This window comes from Sturnus vulgaris, chromosome 10 (genome assembly GCF_052056855.1).
Source record: "Sturnus vulgaris isolate bStuVul1 chromosome 10, bStuVul1.hap1, whole genome shotgun sequence".
In the NCBI taxonomy this organism is placed as follows: Eukaryota; Metazoa; Chordata; class Aves; order Passeriformes; family Sturnidae; genus Sturnus; species Sturnus vulgaris.
The window spans coordinates 9,138,474-9,161,858 of record NC_142252.1 but is presented as its reverse complement, the minus strand read 5'-3'; the positions used below and the strand labels follow the sequence as shown (position 1 = coordinate 9,161,858).

The window sequence follows — 23,385 nt, the reverse complement described above, 5'->3', positions numbered from 1 at the left end:
ATTGCTATTTCATGTCTGTCAAGTTCTCTTGGTCTCAGTAAATGAGGAAAAGGCTGGGATATGGATGCAAAAGACACTCCATTCCTAATCATCCTAGAGGTAGTGGCAAGGTCAGCTATTCTGAACAGCACCATGCACTGTGTGACAATGCACATTTGCAGGAGCAGTCATTAAGCAAGTTAGAAAACATTAAACCCTTTCATACTACTGTGTCTGCAAAACAGACTTCATCTAATCTTGGTGATTCTGGTTGGGCAGATTCAGGGGGAAGAGTGCTCAGAAATACATTAAAGAATTATAAGAAATACTTTAAAATGCTGTATTTTTTAAAAGAAATTTTGAGTAATGTAAGAGCTCCAGCCTTTCACTTCAGACCATATCAGACCAAGAAGTTTGTGCCATGCATTCTTTTTTTCTATGAAATTAAAATTTGGAAGACTTTCTGATATGAGAATTTAAATCTCAAAATTAAATGGTTTCTGTGTAGGCTTTGGTCCAGTAAAATTGTGGAAAACTGCTTTTTTTTAAGGACAGCTACTCAATGCTTGCATTTGTCATGTTTGTCTGGGTGGAGTTCATGTCATGGTCACTGAAGAAGACAAGCTATGGAAGTAATGAAAAATGTCATATGCACAAAAACTACCAAGAGCATTAATAAATCCACGGCTTTGTTCAGCACTTGTGTTCAACTTCACAATCATAGACATATGTGTCACCATGATTTACACATTCACTGGCATCTTTGTTATCATTGACAACTTTTCAAAATCAGATCTGCTTAAAGGGGATATTAAAATCAGATATGCTTAAAGCTAACAAGTATTTCTGGCCACAACACCAAGCAAAGGGATACACACAAAGAGGACAATGTGCTGTATCAGATGTCAAAACCGATACGTAGCTCAGCAGTGGGAGACACCAGCACTAACCAAAACCATTTGTCCTTATGGGTTCCTTCCTACACTTCACACTGTGAAGCAGAGCCATCCTGCTCTCTCCTGGGAGAGAGTACAGCTGGTCCTACTGCTGCACAGAATGTATTTACAGCACGGAATAAAGGAAGGAGATGATCCCTACAGCGTCAGCTCATCTTTATCAGCGCACAGTAAGGAAGCAATATCCTTACTAAAACTATTTGTTAATTCTCTTCTGAAGGCTGCACTGGCTGAAATGTAATTGGGAGGAATAGGAAGAGAAAATGTAGACTCAGAAACAAACAGAAGCTTTTGGCAATCTATTATATCATCCTGGCTAAAATTTTTACTGTTGGATGGTATTTCCTTACTGTGGAGTTTAAGGGCCATGCAGTATTCTTTTTATTAATTTTTTGTTCTTCACTCCTTTGTTGAGGAGAGCTCTTTCCAGAGCTGTGGTTTCCACCATGCTAATAATATGGTCAGTGGTCTTTGGCTGGTGGGCAGATAACATTGGCCTACATTCCAGCTGACAGCAATCTCTTCTCCCCTTCACTTTGAATAAATTCAACTCATCCTCCAGTATACATCCAGACCATGTAAGTGGTGCAGTTCTGTGACAAATGCCAAAGGCAAAACTACCCAGAACAGTTGGATAGTTGGTCCAACATTTAGACATGAGTGGTCTAGGGTACCTGTGTTGGCACTGTTACACAAATTGGGAAACATACAAGCAATTCTTAAATGCAACAGGATAATCTTAAGACTGGTTCACCAACACCCTTTTCCTCCAAAGAATGACAGTGCTTACCTTCAGTCCTGTCCGGTAGTTTCCCACTTTTGCTTGTTGTTCCAGTGTTGACTGTTTCAGACGAGGTGCTCAGTTTGGTGTTGGGGTCTCGTTTCGGTTTTGGAGGTGGCTGCTTTCGAGAGCTGCTGCTCTCATCATCGGTTCCTCCAACTGAGTGAAGAGACTGGGATCTGACAGTGAAGCCACTGGAGCAGGGGTGTGGCAGTCTGTCCTGAGGAGCAGGCATTGTCATAAATCCCATGCGGAAATGTTTCCCCACGTAGCTGCCTTCATTTCCTCTTGCTACTTCTCCACCTATGCTATAAGAGAAAATACAAATATAAGTAAAAGGTCCTTCTTTGCCTGCACCATACCTGGAACCAGGGTCTCAGTTCTGTCTGTTACAAGCAGATCATGTTTTTGAATTTGAAAACAAGCAATGCTCTTCCCTGAAAGGAAGATGACTACTAGAAAAGCCTATTTTTCAATTTAAGCTGCCAACAACTGAGACATAGATACACTGCTATGCACTCAGAATTTTACAAGAAGAAATCAAGAAAAGCTTTTGTCAGGTTTCATAGTATTGTAACTAGAAATTTTCTACAGAACAAATTTCAAACATTGAAAGTCAGAACTGAGTTTGCAGGAAAACAGAAGACTATGAGTAGGGAAAAGAATAACACATTAGAAATACAACATGGTGTATTGATCCACACTCCCTGACACTCATATTTGACTACAGATGCTCATGTAGCTTGGGAAACAAGGCTCATGGCATCCAATCAATCTTTTCCCTTGAGACTAAAGGGTGGTAAAGAAGAAATGTTCTAAAAATTACTTGGATATAGAAAACTCAACATCACATCAAATCCACATAAATCTGCAACACAAGCAGCTTCAGACTAGTAAATTACAAGTGTAGGAGATGAAAAGGCCATGGACTTTGGGACACCAGGAAGAAAATAACCTCCAGTCATTCAGAAACACCGGTAAAGAAGAAAGAAAGTTCAGTTGAAACAAGTGCTACCATACCAAAAACTGCGTATTTCTGTGGGTGGCATGACTGAGAATTTGATATTATTCCTGTTCCACTCATGCTTATCAGTTCTGAAAAACAGCTCTTACTGGTGTTTCTACTGCAAACCAACAGCGCATTTCAGTACAGACAAGTCAGTGACTATGCAAAGAAACTCAGCAACACACACAGGTCAACGTGGGCCTCTGCAAGAAAGTTTGAAATGGTACCACTGTGGGCACACAGAAATGTCAGTACAAGAACTGTGAAGTATCAGAAAGCTCTAATTAGCTCCTGTTTTCCCTACACAGAGTGAAGTTGGGTCAGTGCTTCTCTGCAAGTTTCTTACTTGATGTTGCCTTGGACTGGTGCAGTTAATTTGGTGCTGGAACATATTTCCTTTTTTAAAAGACGAGAACATTTCTCAAAAGTGTGAAGAGTATGCAAGGTCACCTCATTTCCTGATACTGTCCCCATGTTCACTGTAGGTAAAACATAAGTTGTATCTAATTGTCCTAAAAGCATCAGATTGGCAATGAGCAATATACAGCTTTGTGCATGATAAAGCAGAACCTTGTTTGCTTATTATTCTCCCTGGTTTTTTACTACATTTCTTCTCTAAGTGGAGATGTCCACTTTCAAAACTTGTTGACATCAGAACAGGTCTAACTGACCAAGTGCCACTTTCCAGGGGCACTGCCACCTACCCACATATATAAAGGTGTGCACACACATGTACCACTCACATATGCACACACTGGTCCATGTTCATAACCAAGTTGTTACTAAATCCTAATTGGCATCAATTCCAAAGGGATTTGCAGCCAGAAAGATCAAAAGGTAAAACTCATTAATTTGAATATTTCTAAAAAACCTGTAGCTAGTTTGAATGATTAACTGTGCCTGTACTAATCTTTCATAAATTGTTCTGAAAATAATATAATCCTCTGACACTGGACTACAGAAAGAGCCTGTCATATTATTTAAAGAAGATTACTATCCAAACATGCTGAAGAATGCAGGTGGGGAGTCTGCTTCCTTTCTTAAGTCCACTGGATAATCACGTTTAGCAAAGAAAATTTCAGTTTGCCATGACACCAATGCTGCAATTCTTAACAGTTTACAGTATTTAATTACTGCATTTACTTCACTGATGTGTGAAGATGTTTGAACCATCCACTATAAGCCAGGTTCTTTTCCAGATGGACTTGCACAAATCCCTCTGAGGTGATATATTTCACCCTTGTCTTAAGAATACACTTAAGAACTGCATTTATATGAAGCATGGGGGTTTTTTTTGCCAAACTGCTGCATCTTGTATTCCAGAAATAAAAACTTACAAAATGCATGCCTGGTATCCAAATGCACGGTCTTATTAAACAATTAAATCAAATCCTTCCTTTTATTCCCCCCCTTAATTTTTTCATTCTTTACTTAATTTCAACATAGATTAAACCCTCACCTACTTCCTACACTTTCTCCAGAACAAAGAGCCTACAGCCAGGTCAGAGAGGTTGTGGGTTCAGATGGGAACAGAACTTGCTGCTGTTCAGCATTGCATCTGGAGTAGATCTTGCTTTCCTACATCCTCTGCTCAGCTACCAGGCAAAAACAGCAGGGCACCATTTTCCCGGTTTTGATCACATTTAAAAGAGGATGCATTTGTCTTTGAATGTAGGAGCAAATGCTCAGCTGGTGGTGCAGCATTGTAAACCACAAGCTGAAGAAGATGGCCTCTAACCTTTGCTCCTAGGCCCTGGTCATTGGCCAGGATCACAAAAGGCTTAGGCTTGTTCCTAACGCTGGTAGCAATTCCCAGTATAGGGCAGTGGGTGTTTCCCAGCTGAGTCTGAGCAGTTCACAGCAGCACAGCACACAGTGGGGTGCCAATGCAGACCAAAATCCCCTGTGTGTAAAGAGAAAGGAATAACTCCAGACTCACACCCAGAGTACAAGTTCAAAAGCAGGATGGCAGATTTCAAACGTGGCATCCCCTGCCCTCGGGCAGCAGCATCCTGAAGGTCCATTTGGACTTGTGCAACGCACAGTGTTGCTGTTGTTTCATCATGAACCCAGACAGAATGAAAGGATTTATTTATACACTCCTCCTGCTCACAGCCACAGGAACTGGCTGAGGCTAGCGTGTGTCCCACTACAGCACAACAAGCTGACAAAGGCTTAACATAACATACTGTGCAGCAATGACTACAGACACAGTGAGAGAGAAGGCAGGTGTGTAGGTCTCACTCCATTATTTCTGACAGGTGAGACTCTGTGCTTCTCATTGTACTGATAATGAGTTCTATTTAATTTCAAAACTGTATTATGTGAGTTGCTGCAAGTATTACATAGTTTATTAATATATATGGAAATGCAGATTTGGATTATTCCTCTGGGAAGTTTCAATTTGAACTTGGCCAGGATCAAATGCTTCTCTGACAAAGAATTATGTACAGCATTAAATAACCATTAAAAATGCAAGACATTTGTCTGCAAAGAGAGCCATGATTATATAACAACAAAATTAATCATATGATCGCTCAAGTTAAACACATCAAAGCTGACTTTGTGGTAAAAATCTGCTTCAGTGTTTGCCCAGGTCTAGTGACTGATGCTGCCACAGGTGGAGAAAAGGGCAATGCCAAGGTTGGTGTCAGACACCTTTAAGAAGATTGTTGTAAACCATCTCTCCTTTCAGAACCACGTTACAAAACCAGCTAACCAGGTTAATGTAGACCATCAAGTGCTACCAGGTTACATGCTCTCTCCTTGGGTGCACTGCAAGGGAAGCAAGATCCCATCCCTCTCCCTCTTCCACACAGTGATGGAATTAAATCATTACAACAAATACCAAAACAGTCGGATCTGTCTTAAACCAGTAACAGCAGATTCCAGCTTTCATTTCTAAAATATGAACAAGAGATCTGACTGATGGATCCAATGAGTCTCACATCTCCATACAGGTTTTGTCTATCAGCTGAGTTTTTTGAGGTCAGAACTGGGCTAGCATTAAACCACACTGGCCTTGCTGCTCCTACAGAAGTGTCAGCCTGCTGGCACATAGGCTGAGGTCATGGCAGTGCTGGACACTTCACAGCTCACTTCTGGTGCTCTGCCTGCCCTTTTCTACTGAGCAGATACTGGAGTATTGATGTAACTATAGCATAGAATAATGGAAGACCACCTCTGAAGAACCACAGAGGAGAAAGTCTTTTATATTATTCATTTCATTACACATCACAAGAGTGAAAGTTACAGAGGAAGACTAAACATTAAAAATTAGCACAGAAAGTACTTTAAATGCAAACAGCACGGGGAAAGTCATTCCACCTTGCTTTGCCATGAGTCATAACGTTCCCGTTGACTGTGAACATATTTTCAAGTTGTTAAGTTAGAAAACTAATACAAATAAATTTTCATCACATTGATGAAAAATGCATGGCAAACAGGAAGCATCCAGAGACTGTCTACATCAATCAGGATGGTCTTTTTAGTTTTCATTTTTCCTATTTAATATTGCAAAGAACAATTCTAATTTGCTGTGCAGTTTCATTACTCGGTCCAGACAGAAACTGAACTAATTCCTGGAAAAAAAATTAATAGTTGTATGAAAGCTTTAGTTTTACTTGGTGTCACTATTTAACTATAAACAAAATGGAATATTAAATTCTTCAGTGCAGCTGTAAGGAGTAGAAATCTTGGAATGAGACCATAAAGTCAGAATACCCTGGAGATGTATTTTCTTCCCACCATCTATCTACTCTGGTTCTTGGTTTTCTGCAAAAATTCTCCTATCAGTTTAAATTTACACTGGATTATTTTCCTTCCTCAGGCACTAAGAACTGCTTCTTAGTTCTCCTCATCTTTGTATGGGTTCCTTTTTGCTTCCTGTGGTGCTTTACATGGGATTTTGTGCTTTTTAGACACAGGTTCAAAACGGGAGCTACACCAGATTATGAGATTTGACCTCCAAATCAGGAGGAAGAGGGATGTGCTCTGCCGGGGGCATGGCATCTTATCAGGTATTTTACCATTTCTTTTCTGTGATACATTCCACTCAGGGACACCTTAGAGGGTCACCATCCTTCTAAGTGTTGAAGTTCCAGGTATCCAAGAGAAACTGCTTCAAGAGCAGCTGCTCTTGTGCTTAAAGAAGATTCATCACAGATACTGGTTCATTTGCTGGCAGAAACTGAGCTGGGAGTCTCTGCAGGCTCCTCTGTGGAACTGGGGAGAACTATGAATTACAGGGCAAGTGAAGCACATGGGTGGCCAGGCTCCTTCCCTCTAGGGAGCTGTAAGCCCACGCAGAGCTAAGGCCCCATGACACTTCCAATCCACCAGGGAAGCCATCTGAGTCAGAGACAGATGAAAAGTCACTAAAAAATTAACTGATAATGTAGGAAGAATTTTCTGTAGAAATGACTAATCATCAGCAAAACAAAAGGAATAAAAATACCTAACTCAAGGATTTTATACAAGCTGGCTTGACTGTGGAAACAGTGGTTTATCCCATGGTGTATTTCTGTTTTCTGGGTTAAGAGAGTAGCTACTGCTGGTTTAACTATTTCCTTGCTCTTACAGCACTGAACATCCAGCTGCCCTGCTCATATCAAATGTTCTGCATATGAAGGGCTGAAATGGCTTTGAAATGTCTATTCCCCATCAGAATAAATTATACACACATATACTAAGGATGACACATTTTACTTTGTATCTGAGAAGCACTTTCAAGATTAGCATAAATTATATTTGTAAATTAGAGGTTGGATGCCAAAACAACAGAAGATATACTATTTTTATCCCCCTAAACATGATTTCAACAGACCATGAAATATAATACGGAAGAAATAAGGACAAGAACACAATCATGGATGCAGGAACTACAGTGTAGGTATGGTTTTACACAAATCTATACCATTTTTATCACAAAAATTAAACATGCAAACTATACACATTTATCTCTATTTTTTAAAAATAACACTTCAGAGATCTCCCTTCTTATTCCCAAAGAACATACACACTTTTTTTTCTGCATTACTTTTTTGAAATACTCCAAATGATTCACCATGATCTTCAGTCAAGATCCAGAGGGTAACACTACCATCCTTTTAGATTTCGGCTAAAGCATAAATGAGTCGTGACAAAGGTCAGATTTAGAGCCATTTTGTGCACCTGGAGGACTGCCTAAAATGAGCAGCCAATATGTCTATGCACATCAAACTTCTTCCCTCTACCATATGCCTCTGTTTTTGAGGTAGGTGATCAGGTGCTGCTTAAGAAGTCAGGCCTCTCAGGATATACAGAATACATTAGTGCTACAAAATAAAATTTATTCTTTTATCCCACCTGTCAAACCCACAGGCCCAGGGTTTGATCCTGCAGACATGCAATGGGCTGACAATCCTGCTTTGAGTACCTGCATTATTGCAGTGAAACACCCAGAAAGCTTTGTGAAAATTGCTTGTGCCTCATTAATCTCTTGTAATCAACACCACTTGCAGATGTATAACCACTGCCCATTTTGACACTGGCTTATTTCTTAAGTCCTTTGTGCTGCTCTTGAGAGTCTGCCATCCCCAACAGGACTCACAGAAGATTCTCCAGAAGAAACTGTACTGCCACAGCACATGTTGTGGTTGCACTGTAAGATTAACTGAATCCCTGAGGAGCAACCAAAAGACAGCTGTAATCCCTCTGCAGTGCACAATGGATAATAAAAGCAAAACTAACCAAGACTATCCACAGCAGGTTTTCCATATGATGCCAGAAAATCTGATTTCAAATGATGATCTGGTATGCTCTGCAGTGAACTACTTTTATAAAGGAAAACATTGAAAATGCTAGCAAGAGTTGGACTTTTGGGGCAAAAGGAAACAAAAAAGCAAAATCAGAAGGAAACCCAAAACACTTTATGAGAAATGCTGATAAATTAAAAACTTTGTTCGCTATTTTTATAACAAATCTAATATAAGCTAGACAGCTTGGAAAGCAGTAACTGAGGAGTAAAGACCTTTCTGATCCACAGAGAACTCAACAAAATTGTTTTATGAGTCTGAACACAAGTGCAGGTACTAATTCTGTTTTTCACTGGCACTGTTTCCATTTGTAGCAGACTCCCTTAAACCAGGGACTAAGGATGCCTGCATTGGGCTGAGCATGCACAAAGGCCTGAGGCTGCTCTCCTCAGAAGGACCAACCTCCAGTGCTGTATCTGGGCTACAGGGACTCCAGTGCTGCAGCCCCACGTGTGCCTGGTGACCAACTGATGCACATGGGAACATCTGTGGGTTGTGAAGACACAGCATTTAAGGGGCTGGAGTGAAAAGTGCTCTGCTGTTATATGGATACAGTTATTTTTAATTTTGCATTGGGGGATGCACAGCTAAAAGCCAGCAAATGAAAGCTCATATGTTCAGAGTCACCTAGAATTAGACATGGAGCATATGCAATGTTTAAACTGAGTGCAAATGCATGTTCACATTAATGGAGTGGGGTTTTGCATCCTGTCAAAAACAGGTGGAGCTCGACCAAGGCTGTGTTTTTATCACATTCACTGGAAAACCACATGGCGCAGACTCCACTCTGCCTGAGCAACTGTGGCTAAGTAAATATTTCAATGAGATATGGGAATAAATTAACATATAAAATAATTCTTGGGTATTTCTGTAAGAAAATGTTTCTTCAGTTTTGAGTCAAAGTCTCAATGGAAAAAAGAAATCTGAACAGAGTAAAATACCCTTTTTGTGGATGAGATTCTGTGGAAAGTTAAAACCTGAAGAAATTAATGAAATGTGCTGAAACTCTAAGACAGAGACCTGTAAACCAAGAGCTCTGTGTGGGCTGAGATGTTACACTGGGTCTAGCCTTTCCAAATTCAGGCTTATTTCAAACACTGATTGTACAGATGCTCTTCTCAGTCCCTTGAGCAAACATGAGACTACTTTTTTTTTTTTTTAAATCCAAGCTCAAATTGGATTGACAAGGAAATTATGTTTTTAAATAAATGCTTCCTATGGTATCCAGTTCCAAAGAGAAAGGACTGAAAGTACTCTTCAATCCTGAGTGGTAGTGAACAGGCAGAGCAGCATTTCAGTTTGGAGGAAAACTCCTGATGAATTGCACTTTAGCACAACATACAGATTATTTTTTACACAACTAGTGACCTGAAGGTCTAGTCATTCACATTATTCTTCCAGTAGTATTGTCATTCACAATTTGCAGTTAAATATACATTCACTGAGCTGTTCTGCCTCTTCATTTTCTTTTCTAAATGCCCTGTGAGTAGGTAGGAAGGGGAGAGGCACTTCCTGGCATAGTGGGAGGTCTCAGTTACAGTAGGGATGGGACAGGGATGCAGCTTCCACTGAAGGGACAGTTTTATTCAACAGCCTATCTTGTGGCAGCTCACCACTCCAGATCTGTTATATTCATATGGGGCAATTTTGCTCCCAGACGTCTCAGCACATGACAAAATTTGGAAGTTTACATTCTTTAGATCAGCCATTTATCTGAATATCTTGGGTACAGTTTTAGGCACTGCTTTAGTTGACATTCAGGGTCAACTGGTAGTTATTAAAAAAAAAAAAATCTGCACATTAGCAATTTAAATAGGACTAAATAAAATTTAACCTAAAAATTGTATATTAAAATTTTAATTTTAGGGGAATCACAGTACAAGTTTTTACAAACAGTGCAAGACATATTTGGGTATTTTCCCCACTTACAAGGACTCTGGGTGCTGGACTGGTCTTTGCACAGGAAACAAACAAAAAACCCCAAAACTTTACAGCAGTTTACCCAGCCTAACTACATAAATGTTCTGCTGGATACATCACTTCACTGTCCTAGATTCTGGAACCCATAAAAGTATCCACCAGAAAATTCTTTTTCACCTGCAAGAGCCCTGCCTGAGCCCATTGCCTTGACTTTACAATTAGAATTACTACCCTTCTGCTATTAGGTATCACCATCTCTGTTCTTTCTGGTGTCTGAAGGAAAGGCTTCAGCTCTTTTGTCAACCACCACTCTGTATTTTAAGTGGACAGCAGTGAGTATCTCTGCTTTGTGAAATGAAACAGACTCAAAAAACTAAGTGAAATATTTTGGACTGGTGTAACAAACCCAGAAAACAGGTTAGGGAACCACTCCATAGATGTGTACATTGGTGTCCCTCCCTCCTTCCTCTCTGGACAGCCTCAATCTGCTAAATAAAGCTATATGAAATCCTGTATATCAGTGTCAATGACTCTTATCTTCAGAGCCTAGAGAGGTTTTTTCACTAAGATACAAAGTTCTTGGGAAGATCTCCCTGCTTGTGTCACTTTTCTATGTGTAACAAAGTGATCATTATTGCCACAACAGAATATTAATGTGCTTCATATCTAAGTTTAGAAATAATAATATAAAAATCTCTTTCCTTGTCTTGATGGATGTCAGTTTCTGAGCCAGGGCTGTCAGAAGCTCCTTATTTGTGCATAGAAATAAATTTAAAAGGACACTTTATTTTCAGAAACACAGTTAATTTAATACTGCACGTCAGAGCATATGAAAAGCAAGTGTAGTGGGTGTATAGGTGGTCAGGACTAGTGATTTGAGTCAGGACATTGAACGGGGCCAGCCAGCAAACATACATCCCTCTCCACTCATGCATGTACCTGCATGACCCTGAACCCTTTCCACACTAAGGTCTTCCAACACATTCATTGCATCTCCATTCCCTTTGGAAATCAAGGTGAAGTGTCCAAATGCAAAGCACAGAAACTCCTTTCTCCTCTGTATCCATGCACAGATGTGATGGGCCAGACCCAGGAACTCCAGCAGACTACAAAAAGGTCTTTATGCATACAGGAATTTAACACCAGAGACAACTGGCTACAAAAAAAAGCTGCCAATAAACTTCCAAAGCTGCCAGAAATCAGCACATGCTGATTTTCATCACTCTCAGAATTACTTTTGCAAATGGGAATGATCAGATAATTTTAGGCACTGCTGTGCTGTGCTTTTTTTTTTTCCTGCAAGAGTAGCTTTTTGCCAAATTTCTGAGGAAAAACTATGTCCAACAAGGTCTAACAGTGAAGGAAGATGGTACTTAAATGCCCCTTTAGGGACATGTACTTACAGTGCCCAAAGGGTCATCGCTACAACCTATGAAGCTGCAGTGAAATGGAATTTTGCTAAAGCAACAGCTTGTTTTCCAAGCTGTGAAAGTCTGCGTGAGAATTTGTTAGAGAGATAAAACATTAAAACAAAGAGTAAACAACCTTGTAACCTGCATTTAATGGTGTAATGGTAAATTAAGTGGGGAATGTACTAGTTTAGTTCCCTGCATGAGAGGTGATCAGCTCTGCTCACACTGAAAGTATGTAAATTTATTCCTCAGGCAACTCTTCAGAGCTGTCATTTATTGAAGTGTCTCAGCTTGAAGAAGTAATGCTGGGTGTACACTGAGGTCGTGAGTTGTGGCAGCCAGGGTCACACAAAGTCTGGACCTAATTTTACATAAATATGGTAAACCAAAAATAATATGGTGTTGCTTTCCTTTGCTCTAAGAATTATTGTTAAAATCTTCAAAGCTGCTGGTAATAAGCTGTAGTGCACGTACATTTCCAGGCTGCTTAAACCCCTTTGAAAAGTCTTCTGTCTAGGAACAATAGCCCTGACATAATATGAACTGGATTTCCCTCTCCCAAAGCTACATTGCAGGCTGCAGCCAACTTTAAAAAGGCTGAAAGGTGAAGAAGCTCAGAGACAATTTGTGTGTGAGCTCCAAGCACTGAACTCCAAATCAGTTATCTGCACAACCAAGCTGCACACAGGGGATGTCTCTGTCCCTCAGAGGAGCAATTCAGCTATGCTTTTTAACTGTTTATGTGTTTTTAAGCCCAAGAAAATACTATTCTCTGCTCCAGAATATGTGATACCCCTTTCCCCACCCTGTGGCCCAGTGCCCACACAGGACACAGGAGCCTGTTGCTCTGTCCTTACTGCACCAGCTACCCCAGAGATGTCAATTTTGAGATGCTAAGACAAAAAACTTCCTTCAAGATGGTCTCATGATAAAAGTTTTAAACCAGAGCAGCCTCAATAGAAACATTTGGGGTCATTATGTATAGGACTGGAACAGTAGACTTTCAAGTCCTACAGAGAGCTCATGACAACATATTTTTTAATAGGCACTTTCACTCACTTAATAAATGTAGTGATGGGCTGCTGAGGTATAAGGAATAGAATTACTGAATCATTAAAGTTGGAAAAGATTTTTAAGATGATCAAATCCAACCATCAACCCAGCACCACCACCATGTTCACCACTAAACCATGGCCTCAGTGCTAGGAAGGATGAACCTTACTGGATTTCACACACACACTTCTGAGAATTTGCATGTGAAAAGATTTTGTACCCTACCTAGAATGGCACACAGACATTAATGTCCTGGTGATGACCAACTCATTATTCTGGTTTCTAGAATGTCTATTTTATTTTTACCTCAGTAAGAAGTAAATAAGAGCTAGCTGCACCTAGTTATTTAACCAGTGGATACACTGCTTTACAACAAAAGTAGATGATTAGAGGTAAGAAAAGACAGATGCACCACAATTACATTATTGCAGGTCTAAAATGCCATCTAGAACCTGTGGGGGTAAAGGGTAAAATCAGCATATTTCCCATGGTGGGTTTGGAGTTAACAGTTACCTCTTGTCATATTTTCAAGTTTTGCCTTATGTCCACAACACACTTAAAATGAGAGCCAAGACTTTTTTATAGTCCTGCTATTGGACTCTGGAATGGAAAACTAAATGCAATCTAAGGTTGAAGGATAATAGAAGTCAAAACTATGGAGTTACACAGATGTTTGTGAATGATCCAAGCTAACACTTTTAATCCACTGTCAGATATTAAAAAAGGGATATTTCATAGTATCATAAATATTATAAATATAAATTCATAGTAATTTTACTATATCCAGTAAAATTAGGATAGCTTTGATTCATGACCCAGAACAGCTTCAAGAGGGCTCACAAAAGAATAGCATCAAGGAAAAAAATCTCCTTAGGAGAGATTTCCTCTTATGACAGTGACAAAACTGGGTCATCTCCTAGATGCTAGCATCTGTAATTCTTGAAATGCAGATAAAATGCAGATAAAAATAAATACAAAGTATAAATTTTCATATTACATTGGAGTTATTTATGCATATACTTACTAATCTGTGTTTACTGCCCTTCGAGCTGCATACAGAAACAATTAGATGCCTTTTTAGAGGGGTAGTATGGAGCATGCAGATCTATTGCTTTGATTTAAAGAGTATGACAGACAATCAGTGTGTGTCAGAGGAAGCCCATATCAGCAAAGAGACATGTTAAAGCCACATTTGAATTTTCTTTTTTAGGACTGAACAGATGAATGTTTTCTTCATATTCTGAACACAGTAGGATTGGGAAATATTCTGAATTTCAGGCTAGAAAAAACTGCTTGCTTCAGATTATAGGAAAATAAGCAGCACTGATTTTATTCCTCACTTTCAGCAGAATTGAGTAGTACATAGCAGAAAAAGGAAAGCCAGATGCATTCCTAAGTCTGTTATATATTTCCACCAGAAGTAGCATAACAACTAGAAATTAAGTATTTCCCTAGACTTTTCACTCTCATGAGATAAACATTAAATTTGGCTAATGAACTGGAAAGAAAAAAGAAAGTCTATGGATTAATATTTTTTTAAATGATTAAATGAAACAGGAATGCAGGCAGGAAATTAAAGGCTGTATTCCTATATTAATACTGATGTACAATGAAAGCAGCTAAAGATCTCTTTTAAAAGGACATCAATATTACTTCCACAAAAGGTTTACATCAGTTGTGAGAATATGAACTCAGGCTATTTCAGATGGGAAGAGTCTGATTGCAAAGTCACAAAATTGTTAAAGATGCAGACTAGTAGGAAAAAAACATCTAAGCTGAGCAAATGGGTTGCATTTTGTTTTTTAATCAGACTCAATCCATTATGTATTAAGTCTGAAAGAAACCACTACAAAATTGAGAAACCTGAGCAGGACTCCCCAGTCCCTTCTGTCCCATTTCCATGGACAGTCTTCTCACATCGTTTGTCAAAGCCAGGCTCAGATCTGTCCCACTGTGCTTTGTCAGGACTACAGAGCCAGAGAGGAGTATAAACAAACTGCTGTGTTTTCTGTGGAAATAAACAAAGGTCAGCTTTTTTCCTCCCAAGTCAAGTCACTCTGTGACTACAGTGAATATGAATGGCTGGACAAATGTCTAAGAGTGTCCCAGGAGAGGAGCACTCTGTGCCCTGTGCTTCTTGTGGCCATGAAGAATGTGAGCCAGGCAAGTCTCTGTCCTGCTTTTTAACTGCAAAGTGCAAGGTAATTGAGAGGCAAAATAGAGCCTGAATCACCCCAAAACCAAAATCCTTGAGATTCAAGCTCCCCAAAACTTCCTTTAGAGACAAGTATATACACATGTACCACTCACACAATCTCATGCAGAAAGTTTCCATCTCAGCTAGTGCTGTTTCCAATAACAATGTTCTAATATGTGGTTTAATAATTCCATTGGTATTCTATGAGAATAATGACCATTGTTGTTCCTTTTTGTTTTGCTGCACTTTCTGTCATTTTGCTAGCTTCCATCCCTAATGTGTTTTATTGTTATTCAGGTCCTTGCCCACTCTGTCTGTTACCTGCTCATTAGAACTCCTGTGGGAGAAAATGTTCCTGCAAGAACCTACTCCTAGCATGTTTCAATTTATTCTCAGGCTGAGTGAGTCTAAAGACCCAGATTATTAAGGTGAACTTGCAGTGATGTATTTGATTGACTGTGTTTTTGTTGTATAAAGGCAAAGGGAAATTGATCTATGAAGTTTTAAATTATATACTTGGAAAGCTAAACAAAAAGTAAATCTAGACCCTCAAAGAAGCATGCCTCCACTGGGGCTAAAAGCAACTATGAGGTCAATGGGAAAAACAATTTAGGACATTTCTTTGTTAGATAGATGAGAGGGATACATGGCAATTAGCAACACAAGCTTGTTCTGATGACACTTCCACAATGGAAACCCACTTTGGAATTCTTCAAAAGAGCTTGAAAATTTTAAAGCAGGTGTTTTTTGTTTAAATTGCTAATAAAACCACTGAGTGGGTCAGTGAGTTGAACTTACAGAAACCTTCAGCAGTGCAAAATTTTTATATGCAATTTTAGGGCTGAGTTCCCTACAGAATGACTCTAGACTTCTTGCTGAACTGCAGTTATAGCTATAAAATACTAGCAATGTTAAGTAAATTACAATATATTATATGAGAAAAGCACTCCATCAGGTAACATATGGGCCTCCAAACTATTCAGAACAGGCCTTATTACTTGTCTCCACTTTATTTTAAAATCATCTATTTACTAAGACTTAATTTAAAGAAAAAGAAAAAAGAAACAAAATTCTAAGAGTTTAATCATAGCTAAAAGGTTTACAGCATGTACTTTTTCTAAAATTTATTATTAAAAACAGCAGCAAAAATTGACTGTGATATTGAAAGGGCAAGAGAAAATTAAGCAATGCCTCATCTACTACTTCCAACTCAATTTTAAGCACTCTGGGTTTTTTAATATAAATGGCAATTTTATTGCTGGCATTAGAGGAGTAGTTATCCTGCACTCTGAAAATGCCTACCACTTTCTGGGCAAGTGTGTGGAATACGTGTAAATGATTAACCACAAGCCAGGTCAGCTCAGACACAGAGCAATTACAGACTACTGCAGAACCCTAGAAAACTTCAAAGCTACAGGCCAGCAGAGGCTCCAAATGGAGAGATGCAGACTAAACCAATGGCCAGCCACTCCTACCAGAACAAGGTGGTCTCAACAGTCTTTTCCCTTGCATTGATTTCTCCTCATTTCCTGAGACAGGACCAGTGTGCACACATCTAGCAGGCAGCACCATCACAGCCAGCCCCTGGGAGGCTCTGGTCTCCACAAGAGCTGTAACAGCCCAGAAGCATCTTGTCAAACCAGCCAGCCTGAGCAGAGGGAACCTGGCTGTAGCCCAGCCATGCCTTAATGAGAATATCATCTGCCTTATTACAAAAGACACCAAATAAAACTGGATATTTAGGACTCATACTGTCATGAGAGGGAAAACTACTACTAAATATTAGCTTATCACTAGGTATCCAACCAATTTCACAGAAGAATAGCAGCATCTCGTTAAGTTTATATATATAAACTATCATCTGTTCAGTCCATTTATAAAATGTGAGAAGGCAGCAGGAAACCTAAGGATTCATGAGGAGTTCTTGGAGAGAAACATCCACTGCTCTCTTCATCATTTCTCTCAGCCTTTGATTATAGCCTCATTTTTTTTACAGTTCTTTCTCCTCCTTTCTGCATGCCCCCTGCTACTGCAGAACCACCAGTCTAACTCTGTGTTAGACACTGAGGGAGCTTCTGTGCAAATGCTCAGCACCAGCACAGCTGTCAGCAGCTGTATGCTGGCTCTGACATTTTACAACACTTTCTCCTAATGTAGGGACAAGGGAAAAAGAGGGCATGAGGCAAACAGGGGAAAGCTGAAGCCTTCCTACAAAGCTTGTTTTGACAAAACACAACTAGGCCCACAAGTGGAGTTGCAAGTCAGCAGGAGGGCAAGGGCTTCAGAAACCCCACAGAGTACAGGGGATCCAGCTATGGGCAGCTGTCTTGTACAGTTATGTAGTCCCAGGGACTTACACTACCTTGGCCTCTCCTGATCATTTTCTCTTGGACAGCTGCTATTGCCCAGTTTCAAAAGCTGGCAGATGCTGCAGAACAAACAGCTGAGCCAAAACTGAATTCATATCCCACAATTCCCAAGCTGCAATCACAAACCCAGAACCACCCTTTCTCATGCTTCTGCTTTTCTCTATGTGCTTAGAGTTTCACCTCTGAAATACACAGAAACACTGGTCTGAACACAGCTTCAGAGCTCTCAGAGGGCACCCAAGGCACCACACGCCAACTCAGGAAGGAAGTGTTGATGCTATGAAGACCTCTCCAATGCACACTCGTGACACAAATTACAATGGCAGTTTCTCAGGAGAAGACCAAGTCTTTGGCCTGAGAGCAGAAAAGGGGTTTGCTGTGAGGCCACAGACCTGGAAAGCAAAGCAGAATATGTTCTTGGCTTATCTACAGCTGCCATCTCATTACTTCCTACCTTGCTGTCCAAAGTTCTCCAGCATACTAGCAGGAGAAACAAGTCTGTAAAATACAATATAAATACAAAAAAAAAAGAGGATAAAATTAAATACCTCATGTTGTCAATATGATATAGTCCTTGGCCAGCAACCTGTGAACAGATTTGAGTATTTGAACAATCTGTTCATAACAAAAGACACAACAGACAGAAATGCAAGAGTGTGTCCAGTAAACGCAGTGAAGTGCCAAGGGTGAGAGGATCAGTAACAACCAGAGAAAAACAAGTTCTTCTGTTTTCCACAAGCCAGATAAACAGGAAGAGGAAGATGAGCAAGAAAGGGAGAAGTCCTGCCCTGAGTATGGCAAGATTCTTCATGGATGGATGCATATTTGCTGCACTGCAGATACACTTACACATAATAAACCTGAATTCATTAATACTAAATATTTACACTCAGCTTGTAACTCGTCCAAAAAAGCAATTATGATATATCATGTTGACGGAGAGTATGAAACCATTAAAATTTGGATCACTGACACAAGATATTGTGTCAATGCATAGTTAACAGTAAAATCCCTAGTACAGTACATTTAATGGGAATACTCCAATGCTTTCTAATAAAGCAATGCAAAATCTTTTGCTGTGACACTGTCCTAGTTCCAGGTGGGATGGAGTTAATTTCTTCTCAGTAGCTGTTACAAACCTGTGTTTTGGATTCAGAATGAGAATGGTGCTGATAATACACTGATGTTTTGGTTCTTTGCTAAGTTGTGTTTAACCTAAGCCACGGACTTTTTTTTTCCTTATCTCATGCTCTGCCAGTGAGGAGGTACACAAAAAAAACCCCAAACAAACAAATGAACAAAACCGCCAAAAAAACTCACAAAAACCAAATTTAGCATAGCTTATCTAATAAACTAAGAGGCGGCTCTTGGGACTGAACTCTGGTTGTAATATTTTCCCCACAGGGTAACATGTTAGAGATGTCATTCATGAGGGACTGAAAACACAGAGATAAACTGGTAGCAGGGGAGGAGAAGCTATACAAGAAGAGACTCCTCAGTGCCCATCCTCACCTTGATTCTAGTCCACCTGAATAACTTCAAGAAAGGGCTAAACAACAGAAACTCCTTGGCTGGAAATGAAGAGTGGAGCTATCAAAAGCCAGACCCCAAGATGTGACAGTCAGGGTTCTGTCTTTCACAAAGAACAGTTGTCAGAGATTAACCATGTGGTCTTTTAAAAGGCAGCATGTTCCCTGTAGGAGTCAAATCCATGGAAGTGCTGCTGGATGTGGCTTCCAGCTCCGACAGCACAGTGGCCTTGGAATCAAAGCCTGATTGGAGACTGTAGGTCTTGGCATTACCAACAGCTACTTAAAAGATATGTAGCCTAAAGCACAGTCCAAACACACTGGAGGGAATCTGATATAAGCTGATGAGACACAGGTTTTAGGGGAAGTAGCTGTCCAGTTTGGCACGGGGAATACATCACTACAACAACATGACCTACACAAGTTGTGGCCACCCCTTTGGATAACCCTGTATATAAACACATGGTGCCAGTGGTAAAACATCGGCTGGCAGGATAAATTGTAAAAGACGTAGTATTAAATCAGGCATTTTCAGGGCTCAGATCCAAAGATACTAATCCTTTCATCAGGATTCAAACTGGCAGTATTCCAATAGCATGACATTTGCTTACTCTCCGGACTGGATATAAAATTCATCTGTTCAAGAGAGTGAACACTCTTCTCTTCTACTCTCAACTCCACTACTGAGGAAATGCAGAAAACCATGTTTGCCTTCTGTGTGTCTCCAGAATTACCAGAGTGACCACGAGTGCAGTGACAAAGCAATGACACTATTTGGGGAGATGTAATGCTCAGATATAAGACTTTGGATGGTGTTTCACAAAGCCCAGTGATGGTACAGGAGCATGCAACAAGTTTGACTTACACCAGGATCAAATATCCTCACTCACTGGGTTTTGATACAGGTCCACCTTAGTATATGGCTTTATCAGATTCTTGAGCTCACAAACAAACCTAAAGTTTGTATTTAGATCTGCTGCCAGGGGTCTCAATGGCAGCACAAGAATGGTATTCAAAATTTCTTTGTTTGGAAATAATTCCAGTGTTCTAGGTACCACATCATAAAACTGCTGACTTTTTTGTAGTGACTGCCATTCCCTCACAAAACTCATCTACAACAAGAAGCTCTCCAAAATTGCCATTCTTATAGAGAAAGATGATCTGATGATTTAAGTCAGACAGTAAGGAAAACGAGTTGGAACTACTTCAGAATATTCCATCTATCATTTCCTTGAGTTTCTGTTTTTCCATTTTGTTTATTATTGAGGCCTGAGAACTTATATCCATGCTTAGATCAAATTGTATGTTGCTACTTTGGGTGACCACATATAGTAAATATCACTATATGTATAAACAATAAAGATGTCTTACACGTTTCTCTGCTTCATTCCTATGCACTAGGATGTTTACAAGGTGGCTAGAGCCAAATAAATCATCATTTTCTGTGGTAGGAAAAAAGCATGATCATTATCTTGAAAGCTCTATTTCACCCTAATACCATGGGACAGGATTTATGGAAGGGCTTCATTGATCCAAACACAAATCACAGTTCAGGTTTACCCAGCTATAGAAAGCCCAAGGAAGCATTAAATGAAACGTTAAAATTAATGTCTGTGTTATCTCCCAGGTAATTTAATTAATTATTGCAAAGAAATTCCTCCAGTTTTGTGTTGGCTATCATACGTGGTAAGTGAAGAACCTCAGCTTGTGGATTTCTATATGTATAAGCAGAGCATTTTCAAGGCCACGTTTTTTCTACTAGTATGTGTTAATGCATCTTATAATGTGTGAAATATAATTCAGGCAGTCTGAAAATCAAATCATTTTTGTTACATATACTCATCAAGTCAAGATGATAAGTTTTTGGAAAATAATTGTGGTTTAGAAATGGAATTCTATAATGTAAAAATAAAACCAAGGCTTGATAAGCTGTGTTTTAGCAAAAGGAGAAAACTCCTAGTGGAAGCATGATATAAAGTATTACTTAGCAGAAATCATCAAACCACTGTCTATTTTCCCAGTGTTTTATAGAGCACTTTTGTGCACAATACATAAAAAGACATACTGAGCATTAACATCATTATGGGAACTCATGGTCGTAGGACATAGTGTAAAAAGCATCAAAATCCATGGCCTTAATAACTTTTTATTCATTAGTTTCAGCTCAAAGAAGTGTCATGGAATCATGATAAAGCATGTTCTTTATTCTTTTTTCAAAGAAAAGTAATCTCTGTATTTTCAGGTTTTTCCTGTGCTGCTTCTAGACGGAGTTACCCTGTCAACAAAGTGTCATAATATTTCTTGAAAGTATTTGAAAATACTTTCTAGATGTGTTTTTTTTTAGGAAAGATTAAAGCACAATAAGCCATTCCATTTCCTTAGAAAAATTATAACAAACTAATGTAAATCCCAGCATACCAATGAGGCCTGATTGCACACTGCAGCAGTTAGTGAGGGGATACATCTCATTTAGCCATCTCCAACAGGAAGGTAAGGAGGAAGGGTGCAATAACCCAAGCCCGAAAACACAAGCCACAAGCCCTCTCCTTGCTTCTGAGCAGTCAAGACCCTTTGCTTCCAGCCTGCACCATACAAAACCCAGAACTGGTCAGGGAGAAATATCAATGAGACAAGCCAAATGAGGAGGACAGATTTTCAAAGAATGACAAAACTACCTGCTCCATATGAGCAACTATATTTTGCTAGTTAAAATGGCCTGAAGGAGTGGGAGCTGGTCACGGAGTAAAGTTCAGTGCAGCCTAGGAAAGGCAGGGAAAGTGATGAAACTAATGGGGCTGCAATGCTGCTGCAGTAGTGCATGAGGCTGTCTCTGGGAAGGGAAGGGCTGATAGCATCCTTACACTTTTTATTCGGGTCTAGAAATGTCCCTCAGAAAGAAAATTTTGCTTTATATCTAGAGGAAACACCTTTGGATCTGTGAACTGCCACGAGCTTTGTGGGATGCAGCAATACAGCCTTTGAGCCTTGTCTCCTGCCCAGTCTTAGGTCCTAGTGCAATCAAGCCCCACAGGTGAGGTGATGACCTACTTGAGGAGATGGATCTTCTCATGAAATAGAAGTTTCCCATTAGGAATTTCCTAGCTTTCTCTCCCCAAACCAATCTGCAGGGAAATTATGTGCCTAATTTCTGATTTTATATAAACACTAGAACTCCCTTGTCCTTCATAAAATATCTCCAACTGACCGACGTGTAACCCCAGGTAATTAGGTAGATTCCTAGATGGCAAATGCCCAAGATTCATCTTTAATCTCAAGGGAAAGAATAGTGACAGAGCTTTTAAAAGATTTTCAGGTAATTCACAGAGACATTACATCCCTCATTATAGTCATCTTAAATGCAGCAGAATTGACTGAGTCGGAGTTTTGGAATGAAATGAGATACAACCTAAAGCATGCTGAACAGCCCTTTCCTAAGCATCTCCTGTTTCCTACTCAGCCTCCTCAGACAGGTGATAAATGCAATCTCTCCATTTATTGGGTCATATTTCACCAAACACAAATGTATGTGTCACTGTACATCTGTGAGCACCCTACATGGCCTCTCCAGATTGTGCTAATGGGGCTGCAGCACAACAGAACCTGCTCAAGGCTCCATCAAGCAGAACTCGGGACAGCAAGGGATGCTGACACAGGGAAACAGTTTAATCTGGCAATTAATTCAGGGCCTATGCAGAAAAATAAATGATCCTCTTCTCTAATTTAATTCTCAGCTAAACTGAAGAGCAGTTTCTATTCTTTTCTGACTTCAGAGGTCCTGGAGTCAATACATGAGGTGATTCACCCTGATCTGGGATAGGTTCAGACCTGGTTCAGGGCTAAACATTAGAGAATACTCTCAGACAGCAAGATTCCAAGTCGGATGGTCATATCAGAAACCTAATATACTGTGTGCTGAATCAAGCAAGCTAAAGTCACTTTTATTTCTTTAGTACTGCAATTGCTCTTAAAGTTCTCGACACCCATCCTATAGACTATGAAAAAGCAAGAACCCCAGAGCTAGTCAGGAACACAGGGAACCAGCTACTGACAGCCTCTGAATTCTAAATCAAAAATTCTCAAAATAGAAAGTAAATAGTTTATAAACTATTTAACAGCTCAAGGATTAGCCACAGAATTATCCAAACAGTTATAACAAATTTATAAATCTATGAATAAAATCATAAGCCCCCCTTAAGCAATTCATAAAGCAGAAAAACAACATGTCAATTATTTGCTGTAAAAAATGTTTTCTACTTTAGCTTCTACATAAGTAGCTGCAAAAATAAATAGCTTAACAGCCTGCAACAATGTTAGTTTGGCACAACTGCCTTTAAATTTAACTCTCAGCAAAAAGAATTTATGATTTACATTCATTTTCATTTCAGAGA

At 39.6% G+C, this 23,385-nt stretch overlaps 1 protein-coding gene across 5 annotated transcripts in view; it reads right to left on the bottom strand.

Annotated features, from left to right (window-relative positions):
- Window positions 1-23,385, bottom strand: part of NYAP2 (neuronal tyrosine-phosphorylated phosphoinositide-3-kinase adaptor 2) — a 136,099-nt gene that overhangs the window by 72,708 nt on the left and 40,006 nt on the right. For all 5 annotated transcript variants that reach the window (XM_088170719.1, XM_088170722.1, XM_088170723.1 and 2 more), the window contains one exon: window positions 1,726-2,024. In XM_088170719.1, coding sequence (XP_088026845.1) covers window positions 1,726-2,024 — 299 coding nt within the window. The remainder of the gene's footprint in view (window positions 1-1,725; window positions 2,025-23,385) is intronic.